Below are 18317 nucleotides of genomic sequence, written 5' to 3'. Positions count from 1 at the left end.
AACAGGTGGAGATGAAGATCAAAGGTGGCATGGCAGCCATCATGCAGCTCAGCTTTGCTGGATCTTTGTCAAGAAGCTGTGCTGGGATTATGACTTCTGCCATTCCATTTACATATGGCTGTGCCATTCCACCTTCTCTTGGAAAAGTTTGACAGTCTTTTTCCTTTGTGTCCTGCTTGTCCAGTTTGTAGAGGATGCTGTCAGCAGTCAAGGCAGAGGCAGTTTCTTACCCAAATGGTTAGCTTTGCCACAGTGAAAGTGAACTCCATATAAAATTCTTTGATGCCAATCATCCTTTTATGAAGTAGATTGGTGCTGCCAGGAGTGGATGTGTTTCACTGTCATGAAAATCCTTAGATTATTAAACATCTTAAATGCCATATTCCATAGGTTGCTGAAGCATTTGAAGATCACCTAGTTATCTACAACATATTTCTGCATGACCTTGAAAACATACCTAATGTGATCACAAGATTGATTGTTACAGATGACTACCAACCTGCACTTTTAAATAATCATAAACAGTTTATAATAATAGCTTTCAAGGACTAGAATTTTATATTATATTTTTAAATGAGCTGCATAGGTACAGTAACTTAAATAAGAGTAGAAAATATATATGAAACAAAATTGGCCTTAAATTTCAATTAATATATAAAAATCCATATCAATGTAAAATATTTGAGATGAATAGTTGTCTTTTTATCATATATTCCCTCTGAGGGACTCCTGAAAATGGGAGCAGGGACTATCTCTGACTCTTTTGGTGGTCTTCGTACTGGGTCACCTTGCCCACCCTTTATACATGGGGAGGTTCTTAGTCTTTTTGTTAAGTATTTAAAAAAATTTTATTAGATCAATGAGTATTTCATACAATGTATTTTGATAATATTCAAAGTCTCTTCCAATATCCATACTCTCTTCTCAACCTACTCAAATTCATGCCCTCATTTTTAACTATCAATAACAACTTATGTTGACCAACATATCTTGTATGTGTGGTCTTCAGTTGGATAATCACTAATTTACCAGTGGCTATGTTCTTAGAAAAAATGGAGTCACCCACTTCCAGGGCTAATAATTACCAGTAGCTCCTTGGCTTTGTGTGTGATGTCATGCCCAGCTCACCTGTTCATGTTAGAATTTGGTCTGGACTGGGCTTAAACAGGTTATGTGCATGCTGCTATTAACTGTAAGAATGATAATAATGATGAATCAGGTCACAAATGTCCACAGGTGAAAAAGTGGCACAAACATCACAGAAATAATCAGCCACTGATAAGATAAAAAGGGAGATTATTGAATCTACTTTTAAAAAGAAACTGCTTGTTTTAAATAGGATAAGTAATGAAAATGTTTGTCTTAATCTGTCAAATGTTAATGGACTGGACATTGTTATATATTAATGGAGTTTTTCGTCTTAATCTGTCAAATGTTAATGGACTAGACATTGGTTTTTTGTTTGTTTGTTTGTTTGTTTTTTTAAGAGTTAAAAGCCCAAAAGGTCAGAGCACTAGCGAATAGCCTTTACTTACCAGTCACTGCTGTCCTTTCCCTGTGTGTCTGTATTTTTATTGCCTTTCTGTTCTGCCTTCTCATTGGCTATAAACCCAACCACATGACTTCCTCATTGGTTCTTAGTCTCACTGCAACTTGGTATGCCATGTTATGTTGATATCCATGGAAGACTGCCCCTTTCTGACTAGAAATGGAGGAGGAACAGATGAGGGGAAGAGTGTCTGGGAGAAGAGGAAGGATGGAAACTGTGGCCAGGAAGCAAAAAATAAATAAATTTATTTTTAAAAAAGAATGTTAGTTTGGAAACTACAGTGACTTATATTATCACTGTGATGTGAAATGCAATCCTTTGTTTATTTGTTTTTTTTTTATTTTAGATTACCCTTTTTTTCTACCATACATAGAATTTTCAGGTGGAATATGCAACCCATCATGTAAAAAACATTTCAAATGTCATGAATCTCAAAAAAGGGGGTATACTAATCCATCTATCCCAATTCTGAACAAATTATGTTATGAAGTTCCTTCTACTTACATGAACTAGGGCAGGAGTCAGAGTTTTAAGAAGCTGATGTCTTTTGGACACGGAAATTTAAATCTCATATTTGTCCATTCCTCTTCCCAAAATGTTATCCATATATGATAATTGCCCTCAAAATTCTGAAAAAAAGAAGGTCAATATCCAACCATTTGTGTTCTAGAAGAGAAATATAGAACAGAGGGAAAGTGAAAATACAATTGTGTGGCAAACCTGGAGAATGGCCGTTCCAGACTGAACTAAGGTCTTCAGGACAGTGGAGTTTAGGGAAGATATTTAATGGTTGTCACATCTAGTAGACTTGACCATGCAGAAAAGTATCCCAGGGCTTATATTTGAATTAGAACTTAGGAGGCTTTTGTAATACTTTACAAATGCAAACAACACTCCCTTGGGGAGAGAGAGAGAGAGAGAGAGAGAGAGAGAGAGAGAGAGAGAGAGAGAGAGAGAGAGAATGAGAATGTTATCTAAGGACCAGAAACTTAGAATAAACATGACCATATTGCTTGCTGACTGGCTTGACACACACACAAACAACAACAACAACAAAACCCACGTCCTTAAAAGACAGAGATCCATCTTCAAAATGAATAACTGAGGCATGCTTCTGGGGGCGGGGGGGGATGTTTTGGTGAGTTACAGAGTCAGGTAGGGGTGGTGAAGCACAGAGCTGGCAAGTGAGAGGCTGTTACCACAGAAGCACCAGTGTGTGGCTGGTGTGACAGAAAGGGACAGAGGCCTTGGGAGATCTGTCAGACAAAATCCAGATGAGCCACTGGAGGAGCACAGCAACTGCCAGACCTTGGCATGTCCAGAGAGGACAGTGGTGAACAATAGCATAGGCACAAGCACTTCTGACCGATCAACTCTTTTCAGCACCTACATTGGTGTCACATCAGCAAGGACAAAGGTTCATAGTGATTATATGCCTGGAAATCAAAATCGGAGTTTATCTGGATGGGATAAACTAATGTGGAACAAGGTCAGAAAATATGGTTGCAAGGAAATCTAAATCTAAATCCTATCCTTATATGAACCAATTAAACAGAAAATATATTCAACAGTCTTTGTATATGAAGATTATCTACTGTAGAATATATTTCTGTGTAGTTTGGACATATAAAGATACATGTGTACACATGTATGAAGACATACACATATGAAGACACACTGGTGTGCATGCAAATGATCTTTTGTGACTTCAAACAAATCTCTTATCAATTTTCTTTTTAGTTTTTTGATTCATATACAATTCTTAGAAATGAATTCTCTCTTAGACACTCATCTCCAATTGCTTTGTCACTTTATCCAACTTTATTCTATTATTAGATGTTCTCTCTGTCTGAAATAACTTCTGTATCTTACATATTTCATTTCTTCCCCCACATTCACCTAGATCTCCTGAAGGAAGGTGAGCTGGTCTGTTTTATCTGCTGACTGACAAGCACACAGCATGTAGTTAAATGCTTAGCCTAGTAACTGGAAAGTATTCAGAGAACATTGCTTAAAGTTTTAAATTACAAATAAAATTAGATCATTAAGAAATATTCTAGATTATAGATAGGAGATTTTTTTTAAAGGTGCTATTGGTGAGGACAGGGGTCTTTAGAACAGAAGACCAGACAGAGATGACAGTACTGTTAGTCAAGTGAAAGAATTCAGAAAGCAGAACAAATTACACTTGGAAACTGGAAACAGTGAAAAGACAAGTTAACTTAGACATACTGCCTCAGGGTCTTCGTGAGGTCTATGTGTAGCTGTGTCCTGCAGGTAGTTCAAATCTAGGTCTGAGCAAAGGTCTGCATCATGGATTTAGACTTAGAGAACCTTGCTGAAAATCAGTAGTTGCCAGCAAAGGCACAAATGTAATGTTGCAAGAGGATATAGAAAATGGAGAGTTCTAGTAAATTAAAATAGAAGGAAAAGTTGCTTATTATTCTGAGTGACATGGAGTATATAACCCAGAATCTTAAGGGGGGCAGAGAGCTGCTGCTTACCAAATTCAAGTAGTGTATGAAGATTTATTAGTTTCATGTATATATGTGTATAAAAATTATAACAAAGAATTCCTAAAAAATTATCATTTTTGATAAATTGGTTTGTTGCAAATAAAATTATTAATTTTCATCTTACATATAAAGAAATATAGTAACATTTTTCTTCTATCATGTTAAAACTGTAACATCCTACATTCATAGCCAATATGCTAAGTCAGACACTTCACATAACCTGGAAGTTAACAGAGGAAACAATACTATTAAAATAGGAACATTAGCAAAGAGCTTAGGTCTGCACGTCTACTTAACATATACTCAGGCTTACATAGTGGGCTTTAAATTCCTCAGTAGATTATTTATTTTTAGATCATTCTGTGGCTTCTCATGCATGTTCCTTTTAAAATTTAATTTCACGTTAGTATAAAAATCATTATCCCTCAGTGAATCAGACTTTGCTGTATTGATGGTTTTCTAATTACCTTGGTTTGACTACTTCATAATTAATATATTCAAACTACCAAAAAGGGATGGGTAATTTTTACACCCAGTTTAAATTATAATAATCTATAAGCTTGTTTTTAATGTGTAAAAATTAAGATCTCAGTTACATGGCTCTTTCAAGATACACAATCCCCATGGAAGTATGTTTACCATGTGAACATCATGTTCATCAAAGATAGCTGTGAAAAAATCCATTCTGCAGAGTGTCATTAGGAGGGATTGTGTTCCATTCTGCTTACTCAACCATGGTGGCACACCTGTCTCTAATTTTGAAACTATAATGATTACTTTCCAGCATCAGAGCTCAAATAACATCATTAGTCAGGATTTCCTACTTGCTTAAGAAAAAAAATGAAAAGATTAACCTTTTCTATCATCTCTGGTTTTTGTATTTTTTGAATATCTGTGTCCTGGATGAATTTTTCTTGTGAGTAGAAAGAATTCTCAGTGTCACACTAAGTGACTACTATGATAAATAAGTCATATCTGAGAGATACCATTACACTGGAAGCCATCTGCCTGGCCCCAAAGTATTTTTAATCAGTAGAGTCCAGCTGCAGATAAAAATGATGACTTCATAGATATTTTGAGTTTTTCATAATGTAGATTCTAATAAAGAAAGAAAGCATACTGTATTACTAGTATAAATCACTTCTCATTCCTAAAGTGTAGTGAAGATTAATATTAAAAATATCTACTGTTACTAAAAGATTTCTCTGTGATGAGAAATTCTGCATATGACACACAAAACTACTGGGTAAATGACTTGCAGTCTTTTTTTTTGGAATCTCAAAGGAATTGTCTTTAAATTCCTTTTTAATGTTCACTTTTGCCAAAATAACAAGCACTGACCTATGGAAAGAGATTTCTTAATTTAAGTGCAGGGAGTTTTAATCAATCGCTAAGGAGCAAGTTGTAACATTTAAGTAGAAAACTGCCAACAATCAAACCTCATGTACATGGCAGAGATTCTTACTTACTGGTGACTGTGTGCTCTCCTGGTTTCATCTTGAGAGACAGGCATCCACTGTAATTTGGTTGAGGTTTGGGCCAATATATTTATTTTGTATTTTGGTGCCAATGAATCTTAAACCTTTTCTATACACACACACACACACACACACACACACACACACACACACACACACACACTTCAAAAAAGCATTGCCATTATTTTAAACTTTCAGTTCTTATGTTACTGCAAGCCACAGGAATATATCATAAGAACTGAGCTGGTTATGGCAAAGTCACTACCTGGAGGGATGAGGGAATTCCTCCAGAGGAATCCAAATTCCAAGGAGTTTTTGGTGTTACTTGGCTTGTTATATATTAGCTGTATTCTGTTATGAAAATCATGTGTGCCTTCATAGTTTTCCCAATTGACTTTTCCCTAAGAAGAGCTAACAGTGTGGACTGATCACTCTCTGGACATACACATTCTAGGTATTTGGAGAAAAGGCTTTCTCTGGAATCAAATACCTCCCTTAACCACTTTCAAGGACTACAGTGTTAGTTATTTAGTGGCGCTCTTACCCTGCGAGGAACATGTCCTGAAAACAACAAATCCACAGAAGAGCTGTTTATTAATATAGGATAGGAAGAGACGTGACAGGCCTGTGTGGAGCACACACGTGAGTGAGGAGAGGAGAGAAGAAAAAAGAGAGAGGAGAGAAGAGAAGAGAGAGACCTGTGCAAAATGGCGCCGGCTTTTTAATGAGTGGGCCGCACATATGTACAGGACCGCATGTGGGTACTCCACGCATGGGCTCTTTACACAACCATGTAAAGCCATGGAGTCCTAGCCACACAAGATGTTCTGACCTGGAAATGGCTATTTTGAACTGGAAATAATTAGGCGGTCCGCCAGGCAAGCCCAACCGTGTGGACATGTGATTCCCTATCATACAGAAAACACTGCCCTGGTGGGCACCCAACTTCTGAGGATAACAGTGATAATAGCCCACATATAAATCTCTTCACTTAAGGCAAATTCCACAAGGAGACACCGCCAGGGTCAGGTGGACATTAAGTAATAGCTTTACACAATTTAGCAGGGATCCTTGCTTTTTATACCAGGACTTCAAGGCCCCGGGGGTTGGGGGGGAGAGAATGGAAGAACTAGATGGGTAAGAACTTGAGAGGAACACATTGAGATGGGGAAGAACTAGATTGAAGGACTAGAAGAGAGTACTAGAGGAATGAGATGGAAGATGAGGAAGAGTCAGATGGGGAAGTACTAGCTGGGTAAGAACAAGTTGAAAAGGCCCCAGGTGAGGCAGAATTAAGATGAGAGAATTAAGACAGAACTTGGAGCAATAGATAAGTATAGAGAGAAATCAGGCAGGAAAGGAGCTAGGCATGAGAGCAGAACTGAAGCTGTGTATATAGGATGTTATGCCAGAGGAATTAAAGCAAGTGGACTATGGAGCTTGGTGTTCTGAGATTCTGTTTTCCAAAAACAGTCCTCGCCGTTAGTAGTTCTCTCTCCTGAGCCCCTGGGATGAATAATATTAAGGCTGGTCCCTCTAATATTATACAAGATTATGTTATTTTGTGTATTTTCTAGAAGCATATTTATATAAGAAGCAGAATAAATTATTAACTATATGATCTACAAGTTAGACAGTATATATAATTTTAATAAGCATACAAAGTAACAGGTATTTATGGTACGAAAATATGATATTTTCATGCAGGTTTAGTTTGGTTACACAACCTGCTCCCTTCTCCCCATCTCTCTGACCCCTCCCCAGTTGTACTGTTCTGTATTCAGTACTTCCTTCTCTAGGTTCATGGGGGTTAATGTTGAGAATATATAAAGAACTGAACAAAAACCAAAATACAAAAATACCATTCAACATATTGACCAATGAACTAAAATAGTTAAAAATGCAATGGCCAATAAACAACTTTAAAAGTGCTCAGCATCCTTAGGTATTAGGGAAATGGAAATTAAAACTTCTTTGATATTCCATCCCAACCAGTTGGAATGGCTATCATCAAGGAACTCTTGTTTTTATTTTATTTAGTACGTAATTATAAACATTCAGAGAGTACAATTTGATGTTTTATATACCTGCATAATGCAAAATGATTCAATCAAGCTATGGGCATAGCCATTGCCTCACTTCCCTGTCATTTATTATGATGACATGCCTGAAACTTAATTACTTTGAAATATAAAATACATTGACTATCAAAATCTCCTTGATATGAGATACAGCTCAAAACTGACTCCTCCTACTGTAATGTTGCACTCTTTGATTGACAGCTCCCTAATCCTTCCCTCCCCAGCCCTCAGATAGCCTCTGTAACCATCATGGTACTGCCTTTCTCTCAGTGCAACTTTTTTAGTTTCTACTTATACATGGGATATAACTTTATTGTCATGAAATCATGTATGTTGGTGTGTTTAAATAACTCTACAAGGGAACATATCAGACAAAAACTCAAAAGGTTTGGTGACTCTCTAGATAAAGCTATCTTCCTAAGACTTTGATTTCTTAGCTCAGAAATAAATATAATCAAACTTATTATTGCATGATGTAGAGTCCATCCAAATGTGACTTTCAATAGTGTCTGTCTGTGTTGCTTGGGGAAAATTTTTGCAATCTTGGCATCTTAACCATTTATAGTCCTCAAGTAGAGATAAGAATATGGAGTCCTTCTAAGTGCATGTAATATATCAATTTCTGGGTGTTAGCATATACCAGCCTGGGCTAAAGTCTGTCAGGATAGACTAAGTCAGTAAAGGCTTGTTCACATTATCCCACAGAATATGTTCAGGCACGGACATGGCAGATAGCTTCTTGCTGGTTGAAGAGCATTTTCAATAGTGCTCTGGTTCTCTTTTATCTTCCCTGGAAACTCTTATCAATGTACTAATTTATGGAATGCTCTCAAATGGGAGAACAGAAGCTTTTAGAAGGAAGAAGTATTTCCGGTGGTTTGGACATGGCCTGAATTGTACTCATTAGCCCCATTTGTACTCATAAAGTAAGGGAGGAATTTAAAAATATGTATCTTAAGTAAAAATGTTCTATCATATAAACTGCAAAGAACATGTAGGGACACTGGAAATCTACAGTCAGCTTACTGTAGTTGGAGCAAATTGAAAATTGCATTGTGTCTACATGTTTACTGTTCTTTAGCAAAAAGATTGTGGCTTAATTCAAGGTTCTTCATCTTAAAAAGATGAATCAATAATGCCTTGCTTTTTATGCACCTCATGATGTTCTAAAAATATGATTCCATGTTCGAGGAGAAGTGTTTTTGGTGCTATAAAAAAAACAAAAGTGACAAGCAAACACAGATGGGGCGTGACTGGTACTGACTCCACCCACAATCTAACTGGTGTGTTCTGCTTGTCTGTATAGGAAACGTTGTCATGAAAATAAAGAATTTTTGGTAAATATAGATGACAAAAACTCAAAAATCAAAAATCCTGGAAGTGTTGACAGAAGAAATTTATCTAATCTTACCTTTTCAAGGCCATATTTATAAATACCTACTGTTGGACCCTCACAGGGAAGCAATTAACTTTCATTTAAAGAGAAAATTTGTGGAAGACATTGAGTGAAAATTTATTTTTTTGTTTTTTTGTTTTTTTGAAACAGGGTTTCTCTGTGTAGCTTTGCTCCTGTCCTGGAACTCACTCTGTTGACCAGGCTGGCCTCGAACTCACAGAGATCCACCTGGCTCTGCTTCCTGAATGCTGGGATTAAGGGCGGGCGCCACCACCGCCTGGCCAGTGTGCCTGAGGGTATTAGGACTCCACCTGTGTGGTCCATCAGGGAACAAGAAAACAGTTGCAGACCCTAGTATGAAGCTGTCCAGTTTCTGGAGGTGGAACACAAAGGAGTTCAAAGGACATGTCACGTCCAACAGCTGAAAGTAAAGTCTCTTCTCCAGTCCACCAGTCTTACCCTCTTTGGAACAGCAAATGCTTACCCTCCTATAAGCCCACTCTGCACATGAAATCCAAATGTATATTTATGTTGAAGGTAGGATGGAGATAAAAATAGATGGGGCCAGAGTCTAATTGTAAAAGTAAACAAAAATACTTCTTTATTCTGCTAAATATTTTTATCAAAACATGTGTGTGTGTGTGTGTGTGTGTGTGTGTGTGTGTGTGTGTGTGTGAGAGAGAGAGAAAGGGGGAGGAGATATGTGTGTGAATTGTCTAAACTATTGTTTGTGGTTATTCAATTATTGATCCTTATTTTTATGTACTATAAATTTTGAAATATTTCTAATAAAAAGGAATGTTACTCATGTTTCTTATAGATTAAATGTATTTCACTGTGTAGATATGAACCTTTATAGCATATTAATGTAGTAAGAGTTTTCCTGCCTGGCCCACAGTCAGGACAAATCTCTCTTACCCGCTAGTCCCACAGTTGCTCAGACCCAACCAAGAAAGCACACAGAAACTTATATTGCTTACAAATTGTATGGCCGTGGCAGGCTTCTTGTTATCTAGTTCTTCTATCTTAAATTAACCCATTTCTGTTAGGCTATACTTTGCCACATGGCTTGTGGCTTACCGGTGTTTTTACATGTTGCTTCTCATGGCAACAGCTGGCAGTGTCTCTCTCCAGCCTTCCACTTCCCAGAATTCTCTTTTCTCTTGTCCTGCCTATTCTTCCTGGCTGGCCACTGGCCAATCAGAATTTTATTTATACAGAGCGATATACACAGCATATTAATATAGCCCTCTTTTAAAAACAGACTTCCTAGGTACTCAGGGTAAATTGATAGTTATGAAAGAGTGGAGCACTCACTCATTATTAAAATATTAATTACTAGAAGATGATGGCAAAGGTAAAACATGTCTCCAAGGCATATGTACCTTTTAATGTCATTAAATTCATCTCTCTTTAAAAATGATTATCCCTCAAGACAAAAACATGAATTAACTTCCATTAAACTTTTGTCCAAAAGCCACTACAGAACATATTATATTGGCAGATTTCTATGTTTTATTTCTCTAGGTATAGTGGACTGCCAAAACACTAATAATGCAAATCTGTGTTTGAATGCTAATAATCCCTAGAAAGTTGGCTTTGTTTATTAATGGAATTAATTTTCTGCCTTCCCAGTATGGCTACAGGCTACAGAAGTTTTGAACAGCAGTTAATAAAGAAAGAGTCAAAATTTTAAAATAGTACACTTATAATAGTACAAATTAATTCTACCATACAAAGAATACATAAGAAAACACTGCAGTAATAATGTCTCTTCTTTTACATAACAAGACCCTCTCTGGTGAGCAGATCTTCCTGTCACTTTCAAACAGGACATGAGAGACCACTGTATCTCAGGAGAGTTGTCAGTTTCCTAAAACCAGAATCCCAGATTATTTATGCCATGTGATTGGTAGAACTGAGGCTTGCCCTCACAAGTACCCCAAGAACAGAGAGCATTCTGATGTCCTTTGTTTGCGGCTTCAATACCTATGTCTTTGCAGAGGGAATATCTTAGAGCTGAGTCATTTCCATAACACTTTGATGCAGTCATTTGGTGAGTTCCCAGTAAAATAAAGCTGTTAATCTTGCTACAAAGAAAAGATGTGGTGTGGCACATGTCAGTATTCCATAACTCATAACCTCATGGAGACACTCAGATGTTTTCCCTAAAAACCATACAGATTTCATAGAGGTCAGTTGAAGAAAACCTTTAGAGGAAATAGGTGGATACATGAGAAATTAATTTGAGTGTATACTTGCTTTGTATTACTATAATAGAATCCTAGAGGTAGTTTTAACTTTATTTACCTCACACTTTGGGACATGTTAGCATGCAATTAAGGGCCTGTGTTGCTTTGGTCATGTGATGGGTTTACCTGGGTTGCAAGGACTGAGAAAACAAGGCAAAGCAAACCATTTACATCCTGAACAATAAAGCAAAAGAGTAGCAAGGGAAGGGTGGTTGGGATCCCACAGTCCCATGAGAATTCTGTGCCCACTGACCTTAGGACCTTCCATTCATTAGGCAGCCCTGAAGCTCCCAGTAACTTTACCATGGGGACCAAGCTTATAACTCATAGGCCTTTGGGGAAATTCACTCACTTTTGTTGTTGTTGTTGTTGTTGTGTTGTGTTTTGTTTTTCAAGACAGAGTTTCTCTGTGTAGCTTTGCGCCTTTCCTGGAACTCGCTTTGAAGACCGGGCTGGCCTGGAACTCACAAAGATCCGCCTGCCTCTGCCTCCTGAGTGCTGGGATTAAAGGTGTGCACCACCACCGCCTGGCGCCTTTGGGGAAATTCAACAACCAACTTCTGCAGCATGTAAGCATCGTAGATCCATTTATTCATTCTTTGGTGAGCTTTAATAAGCTCAAGCTAAGGGCATATATGCCACACCTATGTTAATATGGAAGAATTAATGTAAACATGTTGAGCATATATAGCCAGAACTGCTTGGGACCAGTGTAACAGACTTTATGGTGTTTGATTTTTTTTAATATTTGCATAGAATACTGGTTGAATAAAAATCTAAGATGATCAAAGTCCCCACTCACAAAATGAAAATTTTAACATTACTTGCACATTCAGTTTTGAATTTCAAGGCAATGTTTTTACTCCATATGGCATATAGATAGTCCTATGCCCATAAAGAGATGTTGGCACACCTACACAGGAAACTGTTTCACTGGAAGAACTGATGACTCAAGTAGGATCTATACCAAGATCCAACTTGATTATTTCAATCCCCCGTCACATACAGTTTGTCCCATGATAGCCGTTTGTACACTACTGACAGTGATTTACTGATGAGTCTTGTTCACACCATAACTGTTGTTAACCTGATTACCTGAGTACTGCTTGTTATGACCTATGCTTTCAACAGCAACAGATTTCCAGAAACACAGTCTTCATAGTCCCACATCATTTAAGCTTCATCTTAAGTACAAAACAAAACAAATATAATATTTGCCTACGTATCAAATAGAAATGTATTTAAAAGTTTCAGTTATCAGAAGTGGATCTCATGACTCCATGTTCTTTTCTACAGAGAACTGTAGTAGGAAACCCACCTTCTCTGAATGCTTTCTCATTGATAAAAAATTAAAATTAATAAATTAGAACTACCAACTGGACAGTCTAGAAAGCAGAGCTGACAGCAGCAACAGATCCTAATTCTGTTTTGGTTTTTGCTTGACTTGACTGTTTCTCCTAGAAAAAATGCTATATGAAGGTAATACACCCTCCAGGTTCAAAGGGCAAGACATTCAGACTATATACCAATTTAGATCAGCTCATGTTTGCATGGGATAAATTTCAGAGGCATAGTTTTTGTTACTTTTAAAAATAGTCATATTAGTAAATAAATTACAACAAAATTCAAATTTCATGCCATGTAAATTTTCTTTTCCATTTCCTCTGTCTTCTTATTTTTTACTTACTTTGAAATTAAGTCATTGGTATTACTGTACCATTAAGATTTGAGATATCATCAAGTTGCAAGTTCTCTTTTATAATCCTACTGGAAATAAAAATGAAAGCTGTAGACCATGTGCCCCTTACCTATGGCTGAGCAGAACAGATTCATTTGAGCTGAGTCCATCACCTTTTACAAGAACAGAATCATACCAAGGTTTCATCATAGGAAAGATGAGATATCAATATAATATAGCTTAGCTATAGAACAATCTTATTCACTGTTTCCCTTTTGTAGCAGCTGGGGAAAGACTTGACAATTACATGCTCTACCCAATGTCTACTTTATTCTGATCTGAAGTCATGCAAAACAATCCTGAATATGAAAAATTCACTCCTAAAATCTATTAGAAATGGATTTATAGAAATATTTCTTGTTGAAAATCAAAGAAGGCTAGAGATATGACTTGGGGGTAAAGATCTTGTCTTGCATGGAGAAGATCATTCCCAACATGGAAGCATAAAGGGAAGGATGAGGTCACAAGAAATATAATGTATAAAGCAAGTGAAATTAAACTAGTCATGCTGCATATATTTTAGACTTTATAAACTCACAGCTAAAGAGAAATTCAGTCATTTTGTCATTGAAAATATACCATTTATTACAAAGTAAATTTTTTATTCCCTTACACCTCACCTTTTTCACTGGGGTAAAGGTAGTTTTGTGGACAATGATGAATGTGTATGCAAACAGGACAAAAAGCTGAAGGACCTGGGTGTTTGCTAGGTCCCATTGCCATTGATGCTCCTGTAATGAAGGCAGCAGGCCCAGTGAAGAGGTTGTACTCAATCAAAATTGTTGATTTTTTTTAAACTACAAAATAAAAATAGAAAGGGGTAAGGAAATAAGGAAGAAATGAAAGGTGGGAGATAGGAGAAGTGAACCAATAAAAGATAAGATTTGGTTGAATATTTTTTTATCTTCCACTGTAATCCCTTTCTGTGTGTTTTTACTCTTAGTTTGTTGCTTAAAGTTGTTCTCTACTAATTAAAAGCCACCCTCTCTCCCAGTCACTTCCCCAATATCAGGAGAGAGATATTAAGTACAGCTCCCAGGTCCATGCTCCTACTCTTATGATGAAACCCTGTTCCCCAGCCTGACTCCACACAGACCTGGAGACCACCATTCTGTGCCTTCGACCTCCCCTGCAGCATCTGCTTTATTACATCACACACTTACTTACTTACTTAATGAATGTCCTTGGGCTTCATCAGTTTTATAGTACTTCATCAGTTTTATATGAAGGTTTTTTTACCTGTTTTCAAGGGCGAACAGGATTCCACTATGTACATGTCCCTTGATTTCTCTGTCCATCCGCTTGCCAGTGGTCCTTTAGGTGACTTCTGCCTCTTGGTGCTTGTGAAGTACTCTCTCTATCAATTTAAATTGAGTTGGAAATTGTCATGTTTTCCATCTATAGCCTGTCCACATTGTTGCCTTGCTCTTTTTATTATTGTTATTATTATTTAGCAAAGATGGAGAAAATACACACATTAGCTTAATGTTCACTGTATGGAATTTTCTTGCCCAGTGGCAGCATGTGGCTGGCTTTGAGAGTGTGAAAAGTGAAGTAGAACAGAAATGTCACAATGATGGAATGCTGTTTCATTGCAGGACGAAACTTCTCCTGCTGACAAACAGTGCAAGCCTGAGGCTGCCCAGGCCACCTACTCAACATCTACTGTTCCAGGCTCACAGGAGGTATTGTACATCAACGGCAATGGGACCTACAGTTACCATAGTTACCGAGGGCTAGGAGGAGGACTGCTAAACCTGAATGACACATCTAGTAGTGGTGAGTTTTTATAACAGATTGCATTTGGTGTGTTCATTTGGGGCTGGTATATTTTCTAAACCTGGAAGAAAATGGTTATACTGTTATCCACACTAGCCAGTGACAGTGGGGTGAGTATACCAACAACAAGGGTATTTGAAAACACAATGTTTGTCTCTCTGCCTGGATCTCTCAATATATTGTCACAGCTTCTGTAAGTAGCAGCAGTGCTGTTCAATTGAATGATTGCTGTTTTATATTAGACAAAATGATTCAAGGAGAATAAGAGCAATTTTTCACAAGTAGCAATTCATTCTGCATCTGATGTTATAAGGTACAGTTTGTCAAGAATGATGCACTAGTTCACAGAGATGTGTGAGTTGGAGAATTTGAGGCAATGGGAACATTATGGAATGTACAAGATTTTACTAAAAGTACGTGGTATGGAACAACATACAGAAGCTACCATGCCTCCTCAGCTAGTAGATGAGCATCAGTAATGCTCTGTCATCAGTGAGCGATGCCTAGAGCCAGCTTGTACTTGCTCATGCTTTTGGATTTCTTGTGTTTGTATGTCACGATATCTCAAATGAATCAGAGATCGAAAGGCTTAATGCAGAATCAAGTTAACTCTCGGTTACATGATTACCCTCTGGCAGCGGGCTCCGGGTTGGTGTGGAAGTGTTGCTAGAGTCCTCTTGCAGACCAGGTCTAGAAACCCTGTACTGTGTTTGGCTGAGCTCTGCCTGCCCCAGCCACAGGATTTGGAGCAGAGGTGTTGCTCCAAACTAGAACTTTATTAGTTAGTTATACTAGAAAAGATGAATAAGTCAATAACACATCCTTTAAAAAATAAAAGGATAGTGTACTTAACTTCATATTATACAACTGCTAAAGAGGAGGTGGAGTGGGATAAAACAGTTTGTACATTGATGGCTAACATTCACAAGACCCTAGTTTCAATTCTCAGTATTTGTATCTCCATCAAGATGCTCCCTAAGCCATAGCAGATGGTAGGAATGTCATGTTTAGAGCCCAGGCCTCAACTGTACCTTTTTCTTTGTATCCTGGCAGCCATGGATCTTTTCATTGTCCCACTGACAACTGCAAAGAGATTTCTCTGATCAAGGCTGAGAGTAATCTTCTTCTGTGGGTACAAATGCTTTACTTTGAGGTGTGATCTTCTCCATGGCTTGACACCACTTATCATTTAAAGCATTGTTCTTGATCTCTATTAATGTTCCTTGTTTGAAAGTTGACTGCACCAAATTTTAGTCATTTCTATAATATCTGCAAAAGAAAATGCTAACTTGGGTTCCCTTGGTAGTGGGAAGGAAAATAAATAGAAGTGAACAAAACTAAAATAAACAAAGATAATTTTATTCTTACACAACCGCTATTCCTACACAAGAAAAATAATTGATCTATTTCGATATGTGGCTAAATCATGCTGTGGGACAATATAATAAGAAAATATGAGGCTTCTTGTCTTTAATTAAGAGCCTCAAGACATGGATGACAGAGAAGCAGCCAACTGTGCTCCCAGACTTCACGAAATATTGTGATATTTGTCTGACTTAAGAGGCTGTCATTAGAAATACAGAGAGATCCTGATGGGAGAAATGTGTACAAAGACAGAGCAGGAGCAAAACTCATTTAGGATTTCAAAAGATGTTGTTGCTCTTGTTCTTGTTGTAGCTGTTGCTGTTTTAAGAAGAAAAGAGACCAATTAGGGTGCTGATCTTTACCATAGAATAGTAACAGGAAAGCTTTTCTTACATTTCAACTAATTCTCAAAAGAGAAAGCAAAGTTGTCTTTTATATAAAAACAAAGACAAAAAATAAACAAACAGTCAAGTCTGGCCAGATTGTGTAAGCAGTGAATTTTCTTTAGTGTTCTTTTAACTGCTGTCAAAAAAATAACATCATCTAATTCTCCTGTCTTAGATCAAGCCTGGATTTCTTTAACTTGATGTTTCCTCTCTAATGTCATTTGTTACTCATCCTTTAAGTATATTACTTAGGACTCCCAGGTGTATTCATATACCCTCAGAAAATTCCTGAATTTATCCTGTGAAGTATATAACAGTGAAAGTGTACACACACACACACACACACACACACACACACACACACACACACAATCACCTTGGTGTCCATTCCTCAGTCATTAGTGATATTCAAAAGCCACAGCAGAATTCTAGAACAGATGCCAAGCATGCAGCTGTGTAAGTGGTAGAAATGCTACTCTTACAAATTCATAGTTTGAGTGTAGATATAGCAATATTATATTGAGATCTACTTTGTTTGATACTCTTTTCCTCTCTTCCCCCTAAAAACCTTTAATTTCATATAATGATAAAGACTCAAAGAAGCTAGAAGATCCTTTAACAGCAATCTCTTCTGACTAAGATCTCTGAATTTTTAATAAAAAATGTTCCTGCTGGCCTCTTATGTCAGCCAAAGCATCAGAGTGAAAGATAGACATGAAGACTAGGAGCAGAGTGTGCTGGGAAGAGCCCCTCTGTTCTCTTACTTCTCTGCCATCAGTGTCTACAGCCTACATTTTTGTGTTAGATACCATGCCCCATCTCTGCTTCTTGAAGGTTATAAAATAAGAAGTAGGCATAGGCAAGTTTATGGCTAGCTTATGATAAAAATATGTAAATATTGGCCAAAATTATGAGATGAGGGTCACTTAAATACTCTACAAAGAATAATTTCCAAGCCCTGAAGACTGCCTGTGTGCTGTTGAGAAAGTACACCATGAGATTAACCTACTTGTTAACTGTAGTTGTTTTTTTTTTTTTTCCTCTTTGGGGGCCCACTACCCAGCTCCCAAATAAATACACAGACTTAATCTTACTTACGAATGGTCAGCCCTAGCTTGGCTTATTTCTAGCCAGATTTTCTAACTTAAATGATCCCTTTTCACTTTAACTACATTTTGTCTTTGGGATTTTTACCTTTCTTTATTCTATATATCTTTCTTTCCTTCTTACTCTGTGGCTAGCTGTGTGGCTGTGTGGCTGGCCCTTGCATCCTTCTTTCCTCCTTTTCTCACTCCTCACTCCTCCAGAGCCTAGAATTATCCTCTTATTTATTCTTTCTTCCTATTTAGCCCTCTCCTGCCTAGGTATTGCAATTCAGCTCTTTATTAGGCAATTAGGTGTTTTAGCCAAGCAAAGTATCACAGCTTTAAAGAGTTAAACAAATGCAACATAAAAGAATCAATACATCTTTGCATCATTAAACAAATATTACACAGCATAAATGAATGAAACACATCTGAAACTAATATTTCACAACAGTTAACCTACTATTATTTGTAACAGTTTGAAAATGAGATGACCTTCTTTGAGCCTGTGGCTTTGAACTAAGTGTAACAGCAATTAAACAGCTAAGTAAAAATCTTGGCAAACATCCTGTTTACACTGACACTAAAGAAAATTGCTCCAGTATAGGAGTTTGGCATCCATTGATGGTGGTGGCCAAGGGAATGATTAACTCTATACTACAAAGGGACTCAGAACAGCTTTTCATTCTCTA

The 18317-nt window shown here is 37.3% G+C and overlaps 1 protein-coding gene across 8 annotated transcripts in view; it reads left to right on the top strand.

The window, feature by feature from the left end:
- Nol4 (nucleolar protein 4) overlaps nt 1-18317 on the top strand; it is a 330500-nt gene that overhangs the window by 290602 nt on the left and 21581 nt on the right. For all 8 annotated transcript variants that reach the window (XM_036204832.1, XM_036204831.1, XM_036204834.1 and 5 more), the window contains one exon: nt 14609-14789. In XM_036204832.1, the coding sequence (XP_036060725.1) occupies nt 14609-14789 (181 nt within the window). The remainder of the gene's footprint in view (nt 1-14608; nt 14790-18317) is intronic.

Source organism: Onychomys torridus, chromosome 13, assembly GCF_903995425.1.
Source record: "Onychomys torridus chromosome 13, mOncTor1.1, whole genome shotgun sequence".
Taxonomy (NCBI): domain Eukaryota; kingdom Metazoa; phylum Chordata; class Mammalia; order Rodentia; family Cricetidae; genus Onychomys; species Onychomys torridus.
This window is presented reverse-complemented; position numbering and strand designations above follow the sequence as displayed.